The following is a 26,976-nucleotide window of genomic DNA, read 5'->3' on the forward strand; positions in this document are numbered from 1 at the left end:
GCCGAAAAAATCCTGTATTTTTACCGTGGCTCATGTATGCAACGCACGTGGAAACTGGTACCCTGATTTTACATACCGATATAGACAAAAAGCATTTTGGCAACCAGTAACTTTTCAGGAACCAGTCTAGGCTCGCTGTACCGTGAATAACATGGGCTAAATTTGGGGAACTAGACGAGAAGCGGGCGCGCGTGAGCTGTCAACACGGTCTGTCAACAGTTGCTCTCTTTCTTTCACACGTGAACTGTCGAATCCTGAGCTGAAGTAGGCCTACTGTACCCAGAATTTTGTCAAACAGCAGAATCATTGCTGCTTAAGGTATGATTATATCATTCCATTCATATTGTACGTGTAGCTTAGAATTATAAGTTGTTGATGTTGGCAAAATTGGAAATGTGTTTTGTTGTTTACTCCTTTTTTAGAATTAACGAAACGATTAACTTAAATAAAAATAAAATAGCCCCGGTAGCGTCATGTCCGTTGACGTTGAATGTTAGTTTATGTCACGTTTTCTCTGTGCAGACGACAATCTTGCACACAAAACCTCCATCCAGTATCCTATGCTAATGCATGTACTGTACCTTAATTATGTGTACAGTACACATTTAAACCAAAAAGATAAACAAACATGTACAACAGGATTGTTTGTCATGTTTGTGGTACACAATGTGACAGTACATAGACATGATCGAAATATGCGATTTCCTTGTTGTGTGTCGGGTTGTCAAAAAAACAAAGGTCTCATTTCTCATATTGAAAGAAACCATCAACTTACGAAGCAAGAAAACAATAATAGGTAAAGAGATGCTGTTGTACTTTTCCGGTGTCCACTTGATTTCTGTCAGCATGAATGTTCCGATATTCAGGAGCTACTTGCTCATTTAAGAAGCCATATTACAAGTGGTTTAAATGTACCTTGTCCATTTGAAGGTTGTACTAAAACATTCACAAATAAAAAGTCTTTCTCTTCTCACTAATCACGGTATCACAGAAACTACTCGGCTCATAATGTGAACCAAACATTAATTGTTGACCAAAATGTTAACTTCAATGTTGATGATAATCCATGCCATGATGGAGCAGGTACATCCACATTTACTGAGCCTGAAGACACAGTTGATGGTGATGACAATGATCATGAAGATGACGATGATCCTGGAGTATCTGTGGCTGACTTTATCGAGAGTATTGCACTATTTCTGCTCAAATTATATTCAAAGTTCCTAGTTCTAGAGAACACTATTCAAATGATAGTGGAAGAGATGCACGATTTGTTTGAACTAAGTATTATACTTTTACAGCATCTTTCTATCTGTATACATTTTATAACAAACGCTTTTCAAGACTAACTCGACCGATCCAAGGCAACGTGTTCCTTTAACATGTTTGTCAGAAACATTGCATGCTACAAGTCAAATTTCCATCTAAATATTTGCAAAGCATTTGTTTGTGTCTTTAACTTTACTGTCCAATACTTTCATTACATTCACTGCAGGTAGACCACTTCAATCTTCAAGATTTTCACTCGCCATTGGAAAGTTTCTCGTGGCAGATTTGGCTAATCCTTTGTCAGCCCTAAGCATGTGGTTCTGTACTTACTATTGCTTCAATTTGAAGTACCCGAACAAGTCCGAAGGGGCGCTTGAGTTTATCCAGAGGTGAGTTTACTGACAATGTTCAAGAAGCTTGGCCTGTTCATGCTAGAGGAATCCCAGGGTTGATGCAGGGTTCAATATATCATGTTCTGTGTTTAACAATTGGAAACATTTAAACCTGCACCAACCCTGAGAATTTTCGCCCTGATTCGAGGTCAGGGTTGAGATTTTTCAACCATTGATCCCCCATGGAAGATAGGTATTGGTTTATTTGGTACTCATGAACAACTACTGAACACAGGAGTCAGCATGTACTTAGGGTGTGACCCCTAAGAGTCATTACAAGTGGGTCTCAATGACCACTTCCTACTGTCCAATGAGACTCTCATTGGACAGTAGGAAGTGGTCTGATATTTGGCCATACTCATAGCACATGTATGCCCACTAGTATGTCAAGGGGCACACATAAAATTAGTGTGCACCCCTCCTTTGTCTCCCTTTCCATTGTTCCTCCCCTGCTTTTCCTGACTACAGTCTTCTTTTCTTGTCTTTTCACTTCTTTCCACCTGGCTGCTTCTGTTACACATGTTTGTGTGTGTTGTGTTGTCATTTAGCCTTTGAGAAGGACTCTGCTAGGGTCGAAACATGACATTAACTCATTTCTGTATCTAAACAGTTCCAAATTTGTTTATAAAAAACATAGCAGCACATCTTTATTTTTTAACAAAGACAAGGCAATATTCCAATCTGTATATTTTTGTTTTTATTGCAGATGTTTCTTGGGCCTAAACCCAGGGACTGGCTCCAAAAGTGGACGAAAGAAGCCGTCTGTCCATCCAGGCGTACTGAAGCTGGCTAATTCAATGAAAGTCTTTGAGAATGAGTGGGACTTGAACTAAAAAACATGGTACATGTAAATGTAATCATCATATGAAAGTTTTGGCTACTCCACCAATATTTTTTGCAGTGACACATAATTTTAATATATGTGCCAATGCAAAAACATGCAGCACATTGTAAACTTGTCTCATTTTTGTTAAGGTAATAATAGTATCAGGCCTTTAATATTAGTGGAAGTTGAACCAATAAACAAAGACCTGTTAATCACATATGTATTCTTGGTGGAGTGGCCAAAACTTGAGCCACTATTAGAGATAAAAATTATGTGTCTCTGCAAAAAATCTGCAACACATAAATACTTGTCTCATTTTTATTCAGGTCAAACTTTTATACAGGCCTTTAAAATCAGTTGGAGTTATGCAAATAAACAAAGACCCGTGATCACATATGTATTCTTGGTGGAGTGGCCAAAACTTGAGCCCCTATTAGAGATAGAAATTATGTGTCACTGCAAAAAATCTGCAACACATAAATACTTGTCTCATATTTATTCAGGTCATACTTTTGTACAGGCCTTTAAAATCAGTTGAAGTTATGCCAATAAACAAAGACTTGTGATCACATATGTATTCTTGGTGGAGTGGCCAAAACTTAAGCCACTATTAGAGATAAAAATTATGTGTTCATGCAAAAAAATCTACAACACATAATTTGTGACGTAATATACGTGTAATGTTCTGTTCTGATAGTGGAACAAAAAATAGACAAGTTTGTATTATAGTTTTTTTTTGTGTTTTTTTTGTTCCACCATCAGAACAGAACATTACACCGTTATTTTGATTTATTTATTAAATGTTGGAGATGTTTTTGTTCTGCTTTTCTTGTTTGTTCTTAGGGTTCCAAGAAGGTATATGCCAAAGTTTGCCAAGTTTTTACATGTTTGTGGTTTGAGGATGTTGAGCGCTAAATAAAAAGAAATCGAAATCCTATACTGATGTGTTCCGGTAATATTATTAATTGTTTTTTCTTGACGTTTTGAGTTATTAAATTGACGTGTATTTTACGGTAAGGTACGGAACGTGATTTTACTGGGATGATTTTGTGAAACTAATTTCAAAAAGCTGTGATGTTAAAGCAAAAGTTATGTGAAAGGACGTTGGAGCTGTCCTATTTGTACAAGCCTCTCCTTGTAAAATCACAGCGACGAACCATAATTTTACAACACCGAAGGTACTGTGGTTTAACAGTGTGGCGTGTAATTTTGCTAAACCGTCAACGTGAAGTAACATTAATGGGACCGTGATTTTACAGGGTTTAATTTGTGAAATTAAGGTTAGAAAGTTGTTAACTTACAAGAACAGTTACGTTTAATGACTGGAGCTGCCCTATTTTTACAAGCCTCTGTTTGTAAAATCACAGCGACGAACCATAATTTTACAACACCGAAGGTACTGTGATTTAACAGTGTCGCGTGTAATTTAGCTAAACCGTCAACGTGAAGTTACATTGGTGGGACTGTGATTTTACAGGGTTTAATTTGTAAAATTAATGTTGGAAAGCTGTTATTTTACAAGAAAAGTTACGTTTAATGACTGGAGCTGCCCTATTCTTACAAGCCTCTCCTTGTAAAATCACAGCGACGAACCATAATTTTACAACACCGAAGGTACTGTGATTTAACAGTGTGGCCTGTACATTTACTTTAGACCGTTTATTTACGGGATAGTACTGGCGTCCAAACTGCCAGGAAAAAACCGTAAAAATACGATTTTTTTTTTTACAGTGTACCTCTGAAGTGCCATAGTTTTCGAGAAAAGAAATTTTCCACGAATTTGATTTCGAGACCTCAGGTTTAGAACTTGAGGTCTCGAAATCAACCATCTAAACGCATCTTTCATTATTATCTCGCAACTTCGACGACTGATTGAGCTCAAATTTTCACAGGTTTGTTATTTTATGCATAATTATGTTGAGATACAGGAAGTGAGAAGACTGGTCTTTGACAATTACCAATAGTGTTCACTGTCTTTAAATCTTGTCTTGTAAAATAAATTGGCGTCCAGTAACCATTACAGCTACCCCCCCCCCCGGCCCGCCCCAAATTCAAGCTCTGAACTATAGGAAGTCAATGATGTGATCGTCGCCTTTATCTCTTTCCTGTGTCACTCTACTGTAGAAGTATTACAATACCTCTTCATCACCATTCAACATCCATCTTTCTTGTGCTTGTCGAGTTAATTGTTTCCAAAATCTCTAATCGCCATCCATCGTCATCCAATCATTGTCCATCAAGGCTATTTAGGACAGAATGGTTTGTAGACCCCAGCAATCTCGACGTACTGCGTCGGTTTCTCCGTCGAGATGATGACGTCTTGGTCCTTCTCCGTAACAGGGTTCAACTCGACCTCTATATAGGCCAGCGTCCTCTGCTGACTGCTGGTAGAGCTGGTCCGGTGTTGCTTGAAGGAGCGGGGCTTAGGGAACAGAGAGCTTTCGAACTCGGGGTGGTCTTCATTGCTCGGGCTGCCGGTGGTGGGGGATACAGGGGGACCGCCTATAGAAGTCTCGTCTCGTTCTCCGAGGAAAGACCGAAGGTTGAGTGACTCGCCCATGGGTGAATGAGCAGATTCCTCGGCGGTGGTTTGGTGCTCAGCAGCAGCCTCCTCGACGCCCTTCATCGTGGCAGTCTCAGAGGGGACAATGGTGATCATTTCCAGGGCACCGTTGACCACCGAGGGGAGACCCTTCGAATCTGCGTCCTCGTCCGCTGTGTCCTTCGTCGATGCTTGGTAGTACCCTCTCCTCTTGGTCATGCAGCACGCTATGGCGATGGAGATCAGGACGATGAGGACGCAGGGGATCCCGGCTACGATCGCCACCCTCCAAGGTTCGTCTAGAAGCCATTCCCACAGAGCGTCCAGCAGTGGAGTTGCCGATGTTGTCATGTCCATTGAATAAGAACTTGTAGTATCATTAGTCGCTGTGAGTGCCATGGCAGTTTATCCTAAAGTAGCTACCACCTGTTATTGAAGACCTGATGAGTGGCTGAGTTCACGAAACGCTAGGATTAAACCTACCTCGAGGTAGGAGGAGTAAACCTGTCCTATCTTAGGATGAGTTCAATGCGTCCTAACGTCTTCCGCTACGGCACTTAACTCGTCTTAAGTCCTAAGACTAATTCTATAAGCTAGGCAGAGTTTGGTGAAATCGACGGCAGGAACTGTCACACTTGTATAAGCACAAGCCGTCAAACCGATGTGCCTCTTGCAATAACAGTGTGTCATACCAAACTAACTTGCAAGTAGCTTGACGTTTCGACACTAGTAGTCAGTGATTCTTCTATTCACAATCACTCTATCTCCAGAGAACATTGACAGTGGAGTATTTTGTATGATTCACTCGCAAAATAATAGTCAACGGACTCTGACGTCTTGCCCCCAAGAAGAATCTTTCTTGAGTCTTTCTCGAAACTTCCAAGTCGGTGATTCTTCTATTCACATCTCGAGATAACAGTTACAACTTTGTGTGTTTGTTGGCACAACAGATGTTTGTTTTTATTCAACAAACAATTCTTTTGGACACACTTCTGGTTCGAGAAGCCGGGAAGAACTACCTTGAAGTTGGTTGTAATTCAAAAACCACCGTGTGGAACTTCTCGTGTACGGAAATAGGATCAAAGTTGACCTGCAACACAACGGGTATTACTCTGGCGAATCGACGTACCAAAACTCCAAACCGTTGTGCATGAAGACAACTTCTTCAGGTACGACGAGGGAAAACTTTTGAAGCCAAGTTTAACTTCATTCGTAATATCGTCTCAAGGTATACCATGACATGTGTAAAATGTTCCCACAATGTTCTTCAACGTCTAGAGTAAGATCATCATGCTTTATAGGGAAAGTGCAGCAGTGTATGATTCAATATGCAACTACACAGAGATTTTAAAACAATAGAAGTTGAAAGTGAAAGAGATTTTTTTCATCCTTAGGTCTCGGTAAGGTCATCCTGTCGAAACGTGTGGTTTATTCACCTGTGAAGACACTGGGTGGATTTTACTAAGTAGGACTAGTCTTATCTCGAGTTAGGACTAGTCTTATCTCGAGTTAGGACTAGTCTTATCTCGAGTTAGGACTAGTCTTATATCGAGTTAGGACTAGTGTTATCTCGAGTTAAGACAAGTCTTATCTCGAGCCTTAAGTTTTTAAAGCAATTTCACACTTTAGGTAAACAGTATTGTCCAAGTCCCACACGATAGTGTATATCACGGCTTATAATATATAAATTAACAAAAACCTGTGAAAATTAAGGCGCAATTGGTCATCGGAGTCGGGAGAAAATAACGGGAAACCAACTTCTGTTTCCGCGCGTTTCGCCGTGTCATGACATGTGTTACAATAAATCCGTAGTTCTCGCTATCGAGAATTGATATTGTTTTAAAGCCATTGGACCCTTTCGGTTCAGAAAAAAAAAAAAAAAAAAAGTTCACAGATTTACAAATAACTTACAGGGTGTACAGAAGGCAATGGTGAAAGACTTCTTTTGAAATATTATTCCATAAAATGCTTTACTTTTTGAGAAAACAGCAAAACAATATATTCTCGTTAACGAGAATTGCGGATTTATGTCATGACACGGCGAAACGCGCGGAAACAAGGGTGGGTTTTTCCGTTGTTTTCTCCCGACTCCGATGACCGATTGAGCCTAAAATTTCACAGGTTTGTTATTTGATGTAGAAGTTGTGGTACATAAAGTGTGGGCCTTTGACAACACTGTTTACCGAAAGGGTCCAATGGCTTCAATTACAATGCACACATTCAAGGCCTCAAAATAGTCTTTAAAGACAGTGTTTAGACTTTGTAAAAATCAAAACATTTTTGTTAATAATTTTTGTTATTCAAAAAATTTTGGCATTCAAAAATTTCACTCACAGTACAGTACATACTGTTCCCCCCCCCCAAAAAAAAAAAAATGTTTTCTGTATGAAATCGAAGAGAGGAAAATAACATTTTGCATATCCCACCCTTGCGTAAAAGGAAATATTTTAACTGACGCAGACAAAACAAGTCACACATAATGCTTACGTCCCTTAGGAAACCGTGGTTGGTCTTTGTTTTCAACTTTAAGGGGTTTTGAGGATCTAGCTGAGACAGGTGGTCCCACAATGTTTCAATGACCACTGTAGCCCCCAAGGAAAAATACACAGGGTAGGCCCCTCGAAAAAGATATCGTACCAACCGAAGGACCCTTCCAAGAAGTTTATAATACAATATAAAATAAGCACGACACGACCCCATCATAAAAAAGTGGTCCCTGGGCCCCACTTTAAAGAAATTGCCTCACTTTAAAGTACAATGTAACATGCGGTACCCGCTGCCAAAACAGAGGATTCGAACTGCCTCTAGCTACCGGGCAACCTCGGTAGTCTAGTTGGTTAGACACTGCTCTAGAATTGCAAGGGTCGTGGGTCCGAATCCCACCCGAGTAACATTACATGCCTGTGATATATTTTACCATCAACCTCTCCCCATTACTCGCACCAAGAAAGGTTTTATTCTTATAATTATTTTGAGTAATTACCAATATTGTCCACTGCCTTTAACTGTCAAGCAAAAAGGAAGACAACGCATTATTATTCTAACCTCTGGCTTACATGAATCCTCTCTTTTCACTTCCTTTGCTAAGCCTTGAAACGAAACAGAAAGAACGGAACATAATCAGTTTTTTCAGAAGCTTAAATATTACAACTATCTGTTTCGTGTGGGTTAACATCTACTGGTATGAGTCGATCTTTGTTTCGTTTTCGTTTGGACCGCCTCCCATGAAGAAAAAAACCTTCTGCGCACGAACGTTTTGAAACGAGACTAAGGTGTATATGTGTTGAGGACGGTCTGGTCATCTACACATCTGATTGGCGTAACTAACACCCCCCCCCCCCCCCCCCCCCAATTTGGATACATCAATGGCAGGGCAATTCAAAATTAAAACCCATGTGATTGGTCACACTTTTTGTAATCATTGTCCTATTGCACCGGTGTATCATCAAAACAGGGCCAATTTCATAGAGCTGCTTATGCAAAAAATTTGCTTAAGCACGAAAATAGCTCGCTTATTTTTACACATGTTACTGGCCAAAATTTCATGCCATATTACATTGCTTATGACTAGTATTTAGCTGTTGTTTACTTAGCATAACAATTGAGTGGAGTCTTGGCCGGTAATCTGATTTTACTAAGTAATGAATTTTTTGCTTAAGCAAAATTCTGTGCTTAAGCAGCTCTATGAAATTGGGCCCTGAACACAGAGCTATTGTAATTATTATCCCTAAACCTTTACAAATCATAGAGGGCGTACAATTACAAATCCAGGAGCAATTTTGAGTGCAACACATTGTTAGTCGATTACTGACCATCAACGTATAATGCGCAGTGACGTACTCACTCAAACGTTGCGGTACCCGCTGCCAAAACATAGGATTCAAACTGCCTCTAGCTGCCGGGCAACCTCGGTAGTCTAGTTGGTAAGACACTGCTCTAGTATTGCAAGGGTCGTGGGTTCGAATCCCACCCGAGTAACATGCCTGTGATATTTTTTTTCACAGGACTCGGGAAAGCACTGAGTATACAGTGCTAACACACATCGGTGTATGGGTAAAAACCAAAATTAATATTCTTTATCCCCGATGCAAATTTAACATCTATCACTCAAACGACTTGTTTGGAAGTCTAGTCAACCATCGGCACCATGACGGTACTGCTACAGTGTCACTGGTTCCCCTATGGCGCTTTACACTCACATGTTAGCATGGAACAGGCTATCGAGACCACGGAAGAAACCATGGTCATAAGGTACGGGTATCCCCATATACATTTCATTTGCAACGTCACAGCCCGAGTTTTTGCCAACCCTGGTTGGAAAACTATGGAAAATTCATCAAATTTAAAGTCATAGACAGATCGCTATTGTTTGTAACAATGTTAGAAAAATATATGTGCTGATTGTGTTGAAAAGAAATCAACTAATTATGGGAGGTATTTTTATTTCATTAACAGTTTTCAGAAATAATAATTGTGAATTTGATTAAAAGATCTGTTTATACGATTGAGTGTTTTACAAACATTCGGTCGCCAATGCCAACCAAGACGTTTTGTATCAACAAAAGAAAGGTCCTATTGACGAGGGACAGTTTGTCATCTAGCTACTTTTTGCATCACCTTTTGTCAAAAATACACGACCGTGTTTTCCTATGGCCGTTTTCGAATCCACTGCTTTGGATTCGGCTTCAGGCGCCGTCCTCTCGCCTGAAGCTCTGAGCGCACACGCAAAGCACGCGCATAGGGAGATTTTTTGAAAGCTCTGCCACTAGAGGGCAGCAGACCTACCAGGTAAGGGTGCACAACTCCTATAGCAAACAATGGTAAATGGTAAAAATTCAAAAATACTCAAAAAATATTAAGAAGTCTCTCAGCCTCTTGAAAAATTAAATCAGATACATTGTCATACAACTAAACTTCAGATTTCTTCTCAATTTTTGGCGGGTCAGCATTTGGAATTTTTGCTAATTACCCTATAGTTAGAGAAGAAACACTCCCAAAAACTCATGCACACAGCTTGTTATCCTTGGGGAAGTCGTGTCCAGTACGTCCTGTTCCAGAACAGTTTGGTTTTTGCTGGCAGTGTGTTTAATATGAAAAACAAAATACAGTTTGGCTAAATCTAAATACAAAAGCAAAAACAAGCAAAACACAAGGTATTTGCTGTCAGTGACCGTCACTCATGCTTCTCCTATTCCTAAGTTGTTGACATTACCCGGTGAATAGCGCCCTCTCTTGGTAATTGGCAGATAGTCAAAAGTTTCCCATTATTTTCAAAACAACTGCGAGCGCCAAGCTAAGCCTGAGCCGAATCTGGGGCCGAAGCCGTGGTTTCGAAAAGGGTCTATGTATTGCTACAACTATACGGGAACACACAGACCTGTGTCTAAAAAAAAAAAAAAATGTCAACCAACTTTTTGATTGTAAATGTAAGTTTTATTTGTTTGTATTGTTTGTTAAAGGGTATTATGTACTTTTTCTTAGCAAAAAGGTTTGCTATTTTATATATAAATTGTGATACACGAAGTGTGTGCCTTGGACAATAATGTTTACCGAAAGGGTCCAATGGCTTTAAAACTCTGGAAAAAAAGAAAGAAAACAAAAGTGTTTTTGAACAAAATATTATTACCTTTTGTGTGGTGATGGCAATTTATTTTTACTTTGCGCGTCAAACACTAAACAAACTATTGTTAGTGGCTTTGCCGCACTTGTGTAAAGAACAAGAACGCTTATAAATAATAACGCAAATAAAACAGAACCAACATTTCGTTTAGTAACAAAATAACATCTATTTCTTTGATGTAATTGGAACCACTTATATGATGCGGTTTCCAAAGATTAACCGACTGTGAACTGGAAACTGGAAACATTGATTTTGTTTTCCTTTTCTTTTTAATTATTATTATACTACGTCGTATTAATTTTTGGTTTTTACCCATATACGCCGATGTGTGTAGCACTGTATACTCAGTACTTTCCCGAGTCCTGTGAAAAAAAAAAATCACAGGCATTTTACTCGGGTGGGATTCGAACCCACGACCTTTGCAATTCTAGAGCAGTCGGGGATAAAGAATATTAATTTTTGGTTTTTACCCATATACACCATATACCCATAAAAAAAAATTAAAAATTAATATTCTTTATCCCCGATGCAAATTTTTAAATTTGCATCGGGGATAAAGAATATTAATTTTTTTAATTAAAGATGTTAAAACATCTATTAAATCGTTTGCAGTACCCGCTGCTAAAACTAGCTACCGGGCAATCTCGGTTGTCTAGTTGGTATGACACTGCTCTAGAATTGCAAAGGTCGTGGGTTCGAATCCCACCCGAGTAAAATGCCTGTGATTTTTTTCACAGGACTCGGGAAAGTACTGATTATACAGTGCTACACACATCGGTGTATATGGGTAAAATCCAAAAATTAATATTCTTTATCCCCGATGCAAATTTAACATCTATTATATACTACGTCGTGTTTACAATTCTAAGTGTGTGGCTCTCTGGAAGCAACCAGTGCGTCCTCTAACTCTCTGATAATTTCGTTTCAAAAATTAACGTTTTTAATTGGCGTAGTCTTGGTTCCAAGACGCCCCAGTTGTGGTAGCGCCTCGTTGCAGTAATGATGGCGCCCACTGTGATAATGGGAGTGCTTTGAAACAAGTCTTGACTTTGCATCTAAAAATAGAATTTGGAAATTCCATTAGATGAAGCCTGGCTATCCTGTCCCCATGTTGTAAAAAATGTTTACATTAAGTTTTATCAAAGGAAGCACAGGCAGCTGCATGGCACTACACAATGCAAGTGGATCCCAAAGAGCCGAACAACAAGAAGGGTTAGAGCACTCCGTGGACTAAAAACAAAACCAACAGTTCATCATGGAAGACCAAGGTAGTATAAGGCTATTTAAATTTTGTTAATATTGTACATTAATTGAGTTTTCATTTCATTTCTGGCACCATGTTGTCAAACGGCACGACTTTACGGATGCCATCAAAAACATTTTCAAAGGGAGAGTATGTAAGCCTACCTATTTTTTTTCTTCAGGCTTGTTATTCGATTTCATCTGACATGTTCAATAAAATATCAACACTTTGACAACTTTTATTTTATGTTATTGTTATCACAATCTTTTTTTTAATTTTATTTTATTATTTTTATTTTTATGTTTGTTAGGGTGTTTGTTGTCGGGGTGTTGGGTTGTTGGGGTGTTTGTTAGTTTGTTGGGGCTGTTTATTTGTTTTTATTTTTTTTTCGTCGGCCCTGGTAACAATTGTTATGCTTGATAGCAAGCATCCTTGAACTTCGTGCCCCCCATTACGATTTGTACACAGCTCACACGAAAGTAAACATTAGAATACACTGTCTGATTTGTATAAGTTTCACGAATTTCGATGTAAACAAAGGGGGACAGCTCAAAACTCAGCTGTTATTTTTGCATAACTTAAATCGAATTATGAGAAAACTATGAGGCTGCATCTTGTTTTTATTAGCGAAGCCGGAGGGGAACAATAGTACAGGTGTGTGTGGGTGCCGTGAAGGACTTGGCAAATCAACTTGGTTCGTGGATTTGTCATGGGATCTCCCAGAAGCCGACTGTTTTTGGGCCCCCTCAATTAAATATAAAGCTCATTGTGGCTAAAACAAAAGAAATGTTGTCCAAGCAATAACTCGAAAAGAACTTGGCGTATCAACTCCAAACTTGGTTTGTGGATCGGTCATAGGGATCCCACAGAAGCCTATTGTTTTTGGACCCCCTCAGTAAAATATTAAGGTCATTATTCCTAAAACAAAAGAAATGTTGTCCGATCAATAACTCGAAAAGTACTTATCGTATCAAGTCCAAGCCTGCTTTGTGGATTGGTCTAGGGATCTCCCAGAAGCCTATTGTTTTTTAACCCCCTCAGTTAAACATTAAGGTCATTATGGCTAAAACAATAAAATAGTATAAAGGACTTGGTGCAGCAACTCAAATCTCAGCGGGGAATTTGTGGTGTCAACACACCATTCTTGATTGTTTTTCTTCAAAAAGAAAAATTTTCGGTTTATTTCTTATTTTCTTACTAATATTTTAAGAACTTGTTACTACATAAAGTAGGCCTAAGAATTGGTGGCCATAGTTTTAAAGTAAAATGCTTGGCGGGAACCTTTGATATAGTGATGAGATTTTAATGAATAAGAAGTTTCCTGAAAAGTTACTTGCTAGGCCGGGCCTCCCATTGGCAGTTATAGGGCCAGAACCTTTCAGGAATACGTTTCCCTCTTTGCATCACATACAAACACATCAGGCTCTGACGCAATTATTATTATTCTGAACTATGTGTTTCTCTCTCTTGTGTACCTGCATTCTAAAGCCATGAAGACTCACAAAAACATATTGGTAAAATCCATGATAATTATGCCTGCTGATACAAAAGTCATTGTTGTAATTTTAAAAAGTTGTCATGAAAATTGTTATCAGATTTTTCTTTGGTTGCCAGACATGGGTGAGGATTTCTCCGTTGAGATCCTTTCCAATCGGCTCGGTGAGGCCTGGCCGTCCCTAGCCACCCAGCTTGGTTTCGATGACGCTGAATGTCAAAGCATTATTGTGGCACACGAGGGTCGAGTCAGCAGGCAGGCTCACTACATGCTGCAAGCCTGGATTGAACGAAATGGCGGTACTCTCGAGATGTCAACCTTGATCGAAGCCTTAAAGGAGATCAGACGACCAGATTTTCTGAGGGAGCTCGGTAAGTACAGAACAACATTGAAACCCATAAAGGCAGTGGACACTATTGGTAATTACTCGAAATAATTATTAGCATAAAACCTTACTTGGTAACGGGTAATGGGGAGAGTTTGATAGTTTAAAACATTGTGAGAAACAGCTCCCACTGAAGTGGAGTAGTTTTCGAGAAAGAAGTAATTTGCCACGAATTTAACTTCGAGACCTCAGATTCAAAGATTTAGAATTGAGGTCTCGAAATCAAGCGTCTGAAAGCACCAACTTCGTGTGACGCTTGGTGGCAACAGACTTACCAGGTAAAATCTATTGTTCTCGGTCATGTGCGCACGCTCAGAACTACGAAAACAATGGAAATTTACCTGGTAAGTCTGCTGCCACCTAGCGTCACAAAGTCTCCCATTGGTACAGTTGTTCACAAATGCAGGAACTTCAAAGATGCTGCTTTAGTTTTACGGAACCATGCACTATGGTGGGAACAACATACTTGAAGGCACTTCACGACCCTCTAACTAATAGCACACACACATCACTTTTATTATGTGTACTCTGTACAGTTATCTCTTTACTATTTCTAGGTGTAGAAATTCTGGACAATGAGACCATTTTAAGGGTAGCACAAAAACAAAAAGTCCAAGAATCATGGCCAGAGCTGGCTCTCTACCTCGGCTTCAACATTGAGGACTGCCAGAATATTCAGAAAAGCTTCCCTAGACGGAGGGAGCAGGCACGTCAGATGCTGGCCCACTGGAGGGTGAAGTTCAACGGGGCCAATCCTCTTGAGACCTTGGCAAAAGCTCTCCAAGCAGTGGACATTGAAGTTGCTAATGAACTTGGTAAGTCAAGTAGTTTAATGGGAGACTTTCAGGACGCTTGGTGGCAGCAGACTTACCAGGTAAAATTCATTGTTCTCGATAATGTGTGAATGCTCAGAACTACGTAAACAATGGGAAGTTACCTGGTAAGTCTGCTGCCACCTAGCGCCTCAAAGTCCCCCATTAAAATTGAATATAGTTTACGTATAAATTGGCTTTGCGGCTTCAATGGGATACTTTGGAACGCTATGTGGCAGCTAAGTTAAGCGGTACCATTGTTTACGCAGTTCTGATGATGCACGCATTAACGATAACAATGAAGTAACCTGGGCCCAATTTCATAGAGCTGCTAAGCACAACAATTTGCCTAGTATAAAAATTCTTCCTTGATAAAAACAGGATTACAAACCAAATAACCATTTGTTGCATATTATTCAGCTGTTGTTTGCTTATCCTGAAAATCACTTGGAAACTTTGGTTGGTAATCCTGTTTTTATCAAGGAAGAAATTTCGTGCTAAGTAATTTGTGTGCTTAGCAGCTTTATGAAATCGGGCTCTGGTAAGTCTGCAGCCGTTATGTGAACTCTTTATTGGTTTATACTGTTAGTTGCATGCCAATAGCAAGCCTCTAAACCTGTGTGTCTTCGGTAGTTAGATCACTGCATTTTGTCTTGCATCTTTGTCTTGCAGGGACGTTGCAGCGAATTCCACCATGCACTACTTTGAATTGCGGCAACAGCGATCCCGTTAAGTTCAGACGTTACTTCTCACAAGATGGTAAGTCTCAACTCCTAGGGATCTGCTGTACCATGTGTGGTCAGGAGTGGCTCCAAGATAGATTCCTGTTTCATCCTGACACTGACAAGACACGTCCGAGGATCAGACTTTACGGAGTTGTCCTCAAGAAACAGCTCAAGGTAGCCATGGACACAAATCCAGCATTTCTGGTCATGGGTTCACGTAAGAAAATTGACTTAGACAATGCTTTAGATATCTTGAAGGTGGGCGATCACATCACCTGGCAGCGACCATACATCCTTTGGCATCATGCAATAGTAACTGGTGTCGATAAAGAGAATGGGCTTCTTAAGGTGATCCATTGGAACAAGATGAAATGGTCATGCGGTACAACGCAGATAATGGAGACAGATATAAGTTTAGGTGACCAATGGGGTGCAAATGAACTGTATCAAATCGAGTACGGGGAAGAGATGACCAAGGCCAACCCCATAGAGCTCGTCAATGCCCGTGCCAAATCTAGATTAAGGGACACCGGGTACGAGCTTTTAGGTGACAACTGCGAGGCATTTGCTTCCTATTGCAAAATTGGAGTCATGGAGAGCTGCCAGACTATGTGGGTCTACAACAAGGTCAAAACGATCGTGTTTGAAACGCTGGTAAATGCTGTCAAGGGTGTTGTCAAGGGTTATTTTGTAGCTGCAAAAGAGTATGTCAAGGCTGGTTCCAAAGCATTCTTGCAGCAGGACGGGACTGTTTCTGTAGAAGAGGGGTTGAAGGCTGTGGGAGAAGTTGGTAGTGCAGAGTTGTTTGAGAGGCTTTGCAAGGGCACTGATGTAGTAGGGGCTGGTATCGTGATTGTCATTGAAGGTGTCGCTTGTGTCTGGAATCTTGGGGAGTGTTATCAACAAAGAGAGAAAGGTGACTTGTCAATGAGAGAGTTCGTGAAAACTGCTACCCAGCTAGTGGTAGATGCATTATGCGCAGCTGGCCTGGCCGTTTCGTTGGGCGTAGCAGGGCATGCGGGAGGGGCTGCATTGGGCGCCGCGGCAGTTACGTTTACTATCCCTGGGATAGGAACGGCAATTGGTGGGTTCATTGGAAGTATTGTTGGGGGTGCAGTTGGTTCTCTTGTCGGAAGAGCCTTTGGCTCCTTCATAGGTGCACCCATCGGCCATTGTCTCGCCAGACAAATCGGTACGGACGACAGTGCAGTGCGAATTGAAGAGCTGCTCCCGGGTGACCAGATTGTTTCTTACGGCAACTTACTTCATCCACGGCATCATGCCATAGTCGTCTCCCGCAGTCGAGACCAGAGTAAAGTCAGGGTTGTCCACAGTACGTACGGCAAGGGTGTGGTCGAAGAGGAGGTTGATTTTATCGAACCCGTGTATAAAGTGATCTATCGTGAACAGAACTGTTTCCCACCTGAGAAGGTGATCGAGAGAGCCAGATCCAAGATCGTGGATGATGCATACACGTACTCTTTGGTATGGAATAACTGCAAGCATTTCGCCCAATGGTGCAAGCTGAAGGAGTAGCAATTGTTATAAGATGACGTTTCGTCCATAATCGGCAGCCATTAGTTAACGGCAGTGAACACTATTGGTAATAACTCAAAGTAATTATCATCATAAAACCTCACTTGGTAACGAGTAACGGGGAGAGGTTGATAATATAAAACATTGTGAGAAACGGCTCCCTCTGAAGTGGCGTAGTTTTCGAGAAAGAAGTAATAATTATTTTCCACGAGTTTGATTTCGAGACCTCGGATTTAGAATTTGAGGTCACGAAATCAAGCATCTGAAAGCACACGTCGTGTGACAAGGGTGTTTTTTTAATTTTATTATTATCTCGCAACTTCGACGACCAATTGAGCTCAAGCTTTCACGGGTTTGTTATTCTTTGCATGATATGTTGAGATACACCAAGTGAAAAGACTTGTCTTTGACAATAAATTACCAATAGTGTCCATTGTCTTTAAAGCCATTGGACACTTTCTGAACAAAACAAAAATTAAAAGTTCACATATTAACAAATTACTGACAGGGTTTACAAAAGGTAATGGTGAAGGACTCCCCTTTGAATATTATTCCATGAAATGCTTTACTTTTTGAGAAAACATTAAAACAATCAATTCTCGACATCGAGAATAACGGTTTTTGCAACACATGTCATTGCACGATTGCTTTATCGCTGGTTGTATCCAGGACAGTAAAACGAATATTAAGTGAACTGAAAATCAATTAAGTAAACTGAAAAGTCTAGCCTTTCTTTTGTTATGAAAATGATCAACAGTTTCAACCTATAAAACAAAACAAAAATAGTAATATTAATAATAATAATAATAATAATAATTAGAAGTTTCATGAGTTCCATGGGGGTAATGAATCTTGAGACAAGCGGGGTTCAAATCGTATTTGAGAAAACCACTATTATTACCATTCATGATTTATTCAAACACTGCAATACAGCGGCTACAAGCCGAAATGTACAGTTTACAAAAACATTAAACATTACATAATCATTTCATACATAGAATGAAATATCAAGTATATAAACACACCGGCAACAAATTTGTGACAGTAAAATATTTAAAAGAGCACACACATAATTATTTCGATTTGATTAAATGTCATCCATTGCTCGTGATCCAAAGAGCCTCGCCACAAGATAACATAATAATGGGAACAAATAGTGGGAACAAAGAGCATCATTATTGCTATTGGCATAACAACAATTTGTTTGATTGAGACTGATAAACAGCTACATTGTATATAAAGAAATGACAAATCACAGTTGGCAAACTGAAGAAAAAGAACTAAAAAGTGGCTATTTACAATCAAACCATTCATAACTAAACATATAACTGTAATAAATCAAAATGTGTATTATACCCATGGGAACTAAGTTACGGTGATAGAACGTTTGTTGAATGATTTGGGTAACCGATAGAGGGCGCCGTTGTGCGTTAACGGTAGTCGCACACTGATACAATGTCAAGGATGTAAATAAGCATAACTTTGGGGATTATTTTATCTTATAAAGAATTAAGTCTCAATCTCGTCTTCATTCTTGGTATGTAAATTTAGTGTGAAGATTTTATACAAATAGTCTTGATGTTGTTTTCAATCTTCAGTTAGCTCATCATACGTTAGATTGATAATCTGTGTGTAGCGTAGTAATTGTAGCTGGGTTAGGCTGTGAGATCTATTTGTTGCGTCCTTTTTCTGCGTTTGTCTCTAAAAGTTGACAAGTTTGACACACGGTGAGAGAGGAAAATCCACAATTTGGGCGGAGCAAGCGAGTGAAGAGACCAGGGGTCAATTTCATAGAGCTGCCAAGCACATAAATTTGCTTAACATGAAATGACTTCCTTGATAAAAACAAGATTACTAGAATAAGCAAACAGAATAATCAAACAACAGCTGAATACCAGTATAAAAAAAGAGCAATATTATGCAACAAATGAAAATTATTGGTTGTAATCACGTACTTTATGAAAAAAAGAAATTTCATGCTAAGCAAATTGTTGTGCTTAGCAGCTCTATGAAATTGGGCCCTGCTCATAGAACCAGTTGAATTAACAATAAATAGAGAGGCGGATCGGTTGGCGAGTGGGGTTTTTGAAATATATTTTGGGCGAGCTAACAATTATTGTTTGATAAAAATTATTAATATACAGCACATGACAAGAAGTTTACGTTTGATGGATAATTATTGGACTATAATAAAGGTGTTAAGTTAATGCATACTCGCTTAGTGTAAACTGAGGTGGAGGGCTACCTACTGTATGGAGAAGTAATCTTTAACATTGGTTGTTACATGACTTAAGAATTAATTCGATTTATTGATCTATTTTTGTACTAGGTTTTTTTTTTTATGGTGAATAAAGCTCACGGCAGAGTAATGTACCAGTGAGTAACCTGAACGAGGTGTCGTGCCTTTTTATTGTCTCCGGACTTATAAAAAATCACGACATAACTGCCAAGGGAAATCAGCCAGAAGCTCACACAATGCCAGCTACCATGCACTTCTTATAGCTTTAAATAATTTAATTTCGCGTTTTGAGTTTATCGCCCAGTGAGCGCTTTATTCACTCTGTTTTTGCATCGGTTTATGCAAAAATGTGTAATCGGTTTTTCACCATTCTCGTGACACAGAAGGCCGATCAATCTCGAACTTCTACAGGTTTGTCAGTTTATGTATATGGTGGGTAATACATTAAGTGCTTACACTGCCACCAACTTTTTTGCTAGCAAAACCAATTATGTAATGTTCCTTTAATTTGGCTTGGGGCTTCGGCTTATAGGCTATGTCTGTCTGTGTGAATACCCGTGACAAAATAACTGACAGAGCCACTAGCCGTAGTCCAAACCTTGACCTTTACAAGTGCCTTTGGTGTATACTTCTTCATTATTTGATGGCTGTTTTTAAGGCTCTTTCCAAATCATGGCTTCAGAGAATCGGCTCTGGCTTCTGATCTCTGTCTTCCAGTGTCTCCATGTACCGAGAACACACGTTGTAAGGGACAAACAGACGACGCCAAAGCCACAGAAGCTGAAACTACACCCGTGTTTTCGAAAGGGGGCTTTTTGCACTGCTGTGAACTTTGAGACATCCCAAGTGCCAAGCCTTTAAACACCGAAACAAAAATAAAGGTGCCTGATAATTGATAATACTAAAGTGGCTTCTTATATAGCGCGCCTCCATAAAATAACATCACAGAAATAGTTTAAAGTAATGAGTGTCTTGTTCGAAGACACAAGTGTCATGGTTGAGATTCAAACCCACGACATTAATGACTATCCACCAAAACTAGCGTGTGGTGCACTTAACCGCCCATAAGTCAATGTTTCGAATGTCCTGCAATCGGCATACAGAGACCGAAGTCGCGATATTTTTGCTAATGAAGGCTGGTTCGCATCAAACTAGTTCTCAAAACGTCCGACCTCGTCCTAAAAACATCTTAAAACGGGGTTGGTCTGGCTGGAACGTATAGCTTTGCCTGGAAATGTCTGTAGTGATCGTCCGAAAAGATTGAACAGGCTCAAAGTTCTGGAGCGCCATTCCGATCAAACCCGGCCCGTCCGACCGTAAACATTTACTACTATACGTGAAGGTCCATTCCGTTTTTGCAACACAATTTTTAGCCCGTTCGGCTAGATTTTGCAGAAACGAGTTAGGTGTGATCGGAGTATTCGTGAAAATACCATGAAGAAGCTCCGTGTACAATTAAAGGCAGTGGACACTATTGGTAATTACTCAAAATAATTTTTAGCAAAAAACCTTACTTGGTAATGAGTAATGGGGAGAGGTTGATATTATAAAACATTGTGAGAAACGGCTCCATCTGAAGTGCCATAGTTTTTGAGAAAGAAGTAATTTTCCACGAATTTGATTTCGAAACCTCAGATTTAGAACTTGAGGTCTCGAATTCAACCATCTCAACGCACCATCTTCATGTGACAAGGGTGTTTTTTTCTTTTATTATTATCATTTTATGCATATGTTGAGATATACGAACTGTGAAGGCTAGTCTTGACAATTACCAATAGTGTCCACTGCCTTTAACATGTTTTAGAGCTGAGTTTCATTTACAGATTCAACTCGGCATAAGTGATATCTTCATCGGTTTTGATGTCTGCATATTCTTCCTCGTCTTCTTCTGATATCTGAAGCGAAGGACATTCAGCCGCGGGTTCCCTGATCCTCATTTGTATTTTTGTTCCCGGGTTCCTTTTGCGTTTTGCCTGACGACAGTAGAGTAAGGTGATGATGGCCAATACAACGTTAGAGAGGGCGAGAGCAGAGCAGACTGCGATCCAGATGATGGGGTAGTCCGAGCTGTCACCTTCGTCATGTGGCCCGCCGGGGTGTGTCTCGCCTCCGTCTTGCTGCCCGTGGTGTGCGCAGAGAGACGGCTGGGTTGTCGACGGTGCAGCGGTCGTGGGTAACGGCTGGACATCAACAGTTACCATGTTCGAGAACGTCCATGACTTGAAGTTGAAGCAGGAGTAGTTACCGGAGTCTTCAGGGTGGGCTTTCTTGATCATGTATACGTATGTGAAGGCCCCCTGAATTGAAACAGATGTCAAGTTGGTGTCGACATCATCAGTAAGCAGCTCTTCGCAGCGGCTCAAAACGAGGAAAGAGTTTCCTTCAAACTTGACCCATGAGTGATTGCCTCTGTCGCCACAGATACCGTGACTGGATTTGCACATTAAGTTGACGGGTGATCCAATGGGAACTGAAATTCGACTGGAGTCGACATGGGTGACAATCAAACAAAACAAGAATGCTGTTTGGCAGACGAGCGACTTCATTGTTTTTGTAGGTATACTCCACATGCGATTTCAGAGATGGCCGTGTTGGTGTTGCGATGATTATGTTCAGGGTTGCGGTGGTGTTTCTCTGCTGTTTATGGTTTTCAATTTGGTGTTGCTGTTCTGCTGCTGTGCTGTTGTTGTGCTGTTGTTGTTGTTGTTGTTGTTGTTGTTGTTGTTGTTGTTGTTGTTGTTGTTGTGCTGTTGATGCGTGTCGTGGTGAAGTTGATCCTGTTGGTGATGTGTGACCTGTGACCTGGTATTGATGTTGCTGTTGTTAAAGGTGTTGCTGTTCGGTTAAATAACAGTGTTGCTGTTGTGCTGTTCTTGGGTGGTGTGCTATTGTTGTTGTTGAGTTGTGCCTGATGTTGCCGCTGTAATGGTGGTTTTCTATAACGGTTGTTGTTCCTGCTGTTCCGGTGGTGTGGTGTTGCCCTTCCGCTATGTTGAAGTGGTTGGTATTTTGTTCGCAGTGCTTGGTTTTATTTAGAATCCGCCCAAGTTGGGAGACAAGACCTTGGGCCAAGTGCAGATTAAGAACAAATTTACCTAAGAAAATCAATCAAGAAGCCAGCGCATTCGGCAACCTTCAAGAAGTCAAGTGTTGCTAAATACTACGACCCATCGAACTGGTATCCAGTCTATTATTTATTAGTCCAAGGTTTAAAACTGTCACAAAGAAAATGTAAATATACAAACGATAAAGACACAACTTTCAGTTGTTTTTTACTGCAAGAGTGGCCCTCACAATATTTATAGTAACGTATAATTTATTGGTTTTGGTTTCTTTGTTGTGGGTTGCAAAACGATACAGCTCTATATTTGAAAACGGAGGTCGCGTATGTATAATCATCACGTGAGGTAGAGTTGGTTCCAAGACCTTCCCATGGATTATTTCCCTGACTCGCTATGGGCAACGCGCCGTATCTCCCGCTAGCTTTGCGCAAGTCTACTTTCGCTACCACACCATTGGTAGCGCGCCGTATCGCCCGTTGTATAGCTTTTATTTGCGTAAAGGCCCGGTCACACAGGCCCCGATGACGAGAACGAAAACGATAACGATAAAAATGCAGGCCTAGATTGGTTGAATGAGCGTGGGCGTATTCTGCGTGGAGCAATTCAACCAATCGCGAGCGTGCATTTCTATCGTTATTGTTTTCGTTCTCGTTATCGGGGTCTGTGTGACCGGGCCTTAAGTGTTTTTAGTTTGATTTCAAGTAATAATAATCAAGAAGAAATGCGCGCCCTCTTGTCGGGTTGTCACGTAACGTTCAAGTTACGTTGCGTGTATTTTTGTTACATTTGTTACGTTACGTTACGTTACTTTACATTACATTACATTACATTACGTTACGTTACGTTACGAGTTTTAGATAGTGACGTCTAGGACTATTCACACGACAGCAATTTAACTGGGGTCCCTTGCTTAATTTTAGCACGAGTGTAGAATGTAGCAAATGTACAAATGTACCTTGACCTTGCAATCATTTGACATGGAGAATCACAGTCAAATCCTACATATATGTATACATATAAAACATCATTACAGTGCATGTACATGTACATCATCATACAACAATCAAGGCAGTATGCACGCTGCATGCAGACGACCGAAAGTGCAGCCAACAAACATCACATCGGACCAATCAAAACACAGATATGGAAAGCTTACGTCACTGCACGTTTATCCAATGAAATAACTTGGTCCAATGCAATCATTAATTGTATTCTGTTAGACTAGTGCCTGTTTTTACCTAGTCTACTCTTTGCTCTATGTATTCCTCCCCACAGTAGGAATGCTACAAGGATTGGGTCGAGTCTACTTTCAGGGTTATGGATTATGTAAACAACGATACAGAAAAGAAAAGTAATAATTATTACTACCAGGATCTATAATCAATATGTTCATACACGAAGGCTCCTCAAAGCCTATTACAATACTATAAAGACCAGTGGACTAACTGCGGCCCCAAGAACTTCTGAAACCATCTCGACTCCCTATACTTATGTACATGGTGATTAAAACAAAAATTCACAATGGTAGCTGACATAACAAAAATGCTGTAATAATGTGTGGCCCGAAACAGAGAACACATTTGTATGTACTTCCTTGTTTAGGTTCAGGCGCTTATACTCTATGCGCTAACTTTGAAAAGCTTTAAAGAGAAAGTGTAACCGACAGAAACCACTTTGAAGCAGTAATGAAAATGTTCTGTTTTAATAGCTGACGCAAATCGTGCGTGCAAATTGTGTCAATTTTATTTTCTTTATGAAATCAGTTTCCTGTTAAAGTCTGTTCATGGGGCAGATATAAAGAAAATGGCGATTTGGTGTTGGTGGGATGTAATACCGGTGCTGATATTGTCTAGGGCATTTTGTGCTATGGGGCAGACGGCAGATTGGTTGTACACGGCCTTCGGGCCGACTGCCCCCGAGCCGACTACCTTCGGGCCGACTGCCCTCGGGCCTATTGCCCCGACGGTACCGTTAAATGACACCATTTCGAAGGCAATAGGCAGGGAGGATGATGCATCAACTGTGGATGATGGGAACTCCATTGTTATCTTAACATTTCTCGGACTGGAGTTGATCGTCGGAGTTGTCCTCGTCGTTGTTGGTGCAGTTGTGTTTGGTTGTCGTCGGATGAAAAGATCGTTCATGGTTAAACCAGTGGAAAGCCACGGGTCCACAAACCACGAACAACGGCAACAGGCTGCTGGTCAAGACATTGAAAGCCCGGCTAGGACCAGCGAGTCAACCCCGATGATCAACCCCGTGGAAACCGCCTTCACCCCGGCTGCGCGCACTCCGGCTAGGGATAGAAGTCCGGACGAACTGGCGTACACCATCACCGAAATCGGACCGCTGTTTCTTAGGAGTTCATCTGACGACGGGGTAGATGCAACACCCCAATCAAGGGTGACTACGAGACCTAAAGAAGCCGCCATAAGACCGCCCTACAGTCCTCCACCTCCCCCATCAACCTCCGGTCATTCGCTACTAACGGCAGGGGAAGAACCGGTGCTACAGTACGCCCAGTTAGAGTTAGTGACAGGCCCACGGAAAGACTTTGCCACACCCTTGCGCGAAGAGAAAACAGAGTACGCAATAATCTTAGGGGAACTGCAGGCTTTGGTGCATGCGCCACTGTGTGTATATCCCAACTGAGAATACCGACCCAGATGAAACTGAAACTTGATTGTATCGTACCAAGACATGCGATAATATGGAGACGATGGTATACCCAACTTTAGAATGCTCGTCCCAATACAAATCAAAGCACAGCTCAAGACAGTTTTCAAAGTTTATTGACATTTAATAGAGGCACTGGACACCTTTGGTAATAATTATTGTCGGAGACCAGTATTCCCACTTGGTGTATCCTATGCATAAAATAACAAACCTGTGAAATATTGGGCTCAATTGATAACCGCGTTGCAAGAGAATAATGAAAAAAAAATATACTACCAACAACTTTCCATTGCTTGTTACAAAGTAAGTTGTTATTCCAACAATTATTTTGAGTTAATATCAATGTGTCCAGTGCCCCTTCAGCTGACAATGGCAGTCACCATTGCTTCTTGTTAAAGCAGGGGAAAAATACTAAAAAGGAAACCAAAGATCAATCTGCTGAGAGACTTTCATCTAACATTTTTAGAGAGCTTAAAAATGAGTGCATTCACAAAACTTAACTTCAATTTTGTGCACCTCTTGAACAGATTGGTCTTATTATTTGTGACAGGTAATAGTGTACATACTCGGTTTAGTTTCATCTTAGTATTTATTCAAGCCGTTTGCACCCAGTAACATGAGTTATAATGACCCGTATAGGTGGATTATCATATAATATATGAATAGACTGTTAAAAATAACAATAATGTAATAAGGTGTACTTTTGTGTGTATAATAAGGAACAATCAAGTCTTGCGAGTATTGAGAACCATTTAAATTAAAGGCAGTGGACACTTTTGGTAATTACTCAAAATAATTATTAGCATAAAACCTTACTTGGTTAACGAGTAGTGGGGAGCTGTTGATAGTATAAAACATTGTGACAAACGGCTCCCTCTGGAGTAACGTAGTTTTCGGGAAAGAAGTAATTTTCAACGAATTTGATTTCGAGACCTCAGATTTAGAATTAATTTTTTGAGGTCTCGAAATCAAGCATCCGAAAGCACACAACTTCGTGTGACAAGGGTGTTTTTTCTTTCATAGTTATCTCGCGACTTCAACGACCAATTGAGCGCAAATTTTCACAGCTTTGTTATTTGATGCACATGTTGAGATACACCAAGTGAGAAGACTGATCTTTGACAATTACTAATAGTGCCCAATTTCTTTAAATAATATTCATCACAAAAGGTGAAAAGTGGCCCGTGGTCATCATAAAATTTGACTTTTCAAAATTAAAATGGTAATGCTACTTCTACTTAAACAGCCTTGATTTAGTATAAAACAAATTAAATCCATTGGACACTTTCGGTAAACAGTGTTGTTCAAGGCCCACGCTTCGTGTATCACAACTTATATATACAATAACAATTGTGAAAATTTAGGCTCAATCAGTCATCGGATTCGGGAGAAAAATAACGGGAAAACCCACCCTTGTTGCCGCACGTTTCGCCGTGTCATGATAAAATATGTGTTTAAAATAAATCCGTAATTCTCGATATCGAGAATTGATAATTGTTTTAATGTTTTCTCAAAAAGTAAAGCATTTCATGGAATAATAATATTTCATGAGAAGCCTTTTAACATTACCTTCTGTAAACCCTGTAAGTTATTTGTAAATCTGTGATTTTTTTTCTTTTTTTCTGTTCCGAACGTGTCCGAGGGCTTTAAGAGAAAGAGAGATCAACAGTGTCACGCAAAAACTCGCGGTTCAGAAGATATAATTATTAGTTATATGGAAGGAGGCTACCTTTGAAACGTTTTATATTGCACTTGTAGGATTCTTGGGTTTTGGTCCTGATGAATTCGCGTGAGAATTGTTGGCATAACACCAAACAAAACAAGAAAATTTTACATAAAAAAAACCATTGCATGTATGTACAAAGTTAAGTCCAAGTCTTCAACGATCACATTTTGTTTCAGAAGCCTTTCTCTCTATCAAGATCGTTTTATATTTATAATGAAGTACTCAGAAATAACTGATTTCGTTTCAGTTTCGGAATAAAAATGATTCATGAAGAAGAAACAAACTTCCTCTTGCGTATAACAACACGAGTTTTGAAGTCACGCCTATTTGGTCGGTTCTAGTTTGTTTGCTTTAATTTTTTTTGTGAGGAAATGTTGATAGCGACATATTCGTGTGAGTGAATGTTTTTGCAGTGTTCATTTTAGCCT

General features: G+C 40.1%; 1 protein-coding gene across 1 annotated transcript; it reads left to right on the plus strand.

The window, feature by feature from the left end:
* The first annotated feature begins 6,188 nt into the window (after window positions 1-6,188).
* LOC139944857 (uncharacterized) lies at window positions 6,189-19,454 on the plus strand. The gene is made up of 5 exons (XM_071941991.1): window positions 6,189-6,257; window positions 11,795-11,917; window positions 13,507-13,758; window positions 14,330-14,587; window positions 15,257-19,454. The coding sequence occupies exons 2-5, from the start codon at window positions 11,905-11,907 to the stop codon at window positions 16,843-16,845; spliced, it is 2,112 nt and encodes a 703-aa protein (XP_071798092.1). The 5' UTR covers window positions 6,189-6,257; window positions 11,795-11,904; the 3' UTR covers window positions 16,846-19,454.
* The last annotated feature ends 7,522 nt before the right edge of the window (window positions 19,455-26,976 follow it).

The sequence above is a fragment of the Asterias amurensis genome, chromosome 12 (genome assembly GCF_032118995.1).
Source record: "Asterias amurensis chromosome 12, ASM3211899v1".
Taxonomy (NCBI): Eukaryota; Metazoa; Echinodermata; class Asteroidea; order Forcipulatida; family Asteriidae; genus Asterias; species Asterias amurensis.

Excerpts from the sequence above, each read along its gene's own strand:
- LOC139944857 (XM_071941991.1), top strand. Across the intron at positions 13,759-14,329 it reads AGATTTTCTGAGGGAGCTCG|GTGTAGAAATTCTGGACAAT; the intron begins GTAAGTACAGAA and ends TACTATTTCTAG. Across the intron at positions 14,588-15,256 it reads TGAAGTTGCTAATGAACTTG|GGACGTTGCAGCGAATTCCA; the intron begins GTAAGTCAAGTA and ends TTTGTCTTGCAG.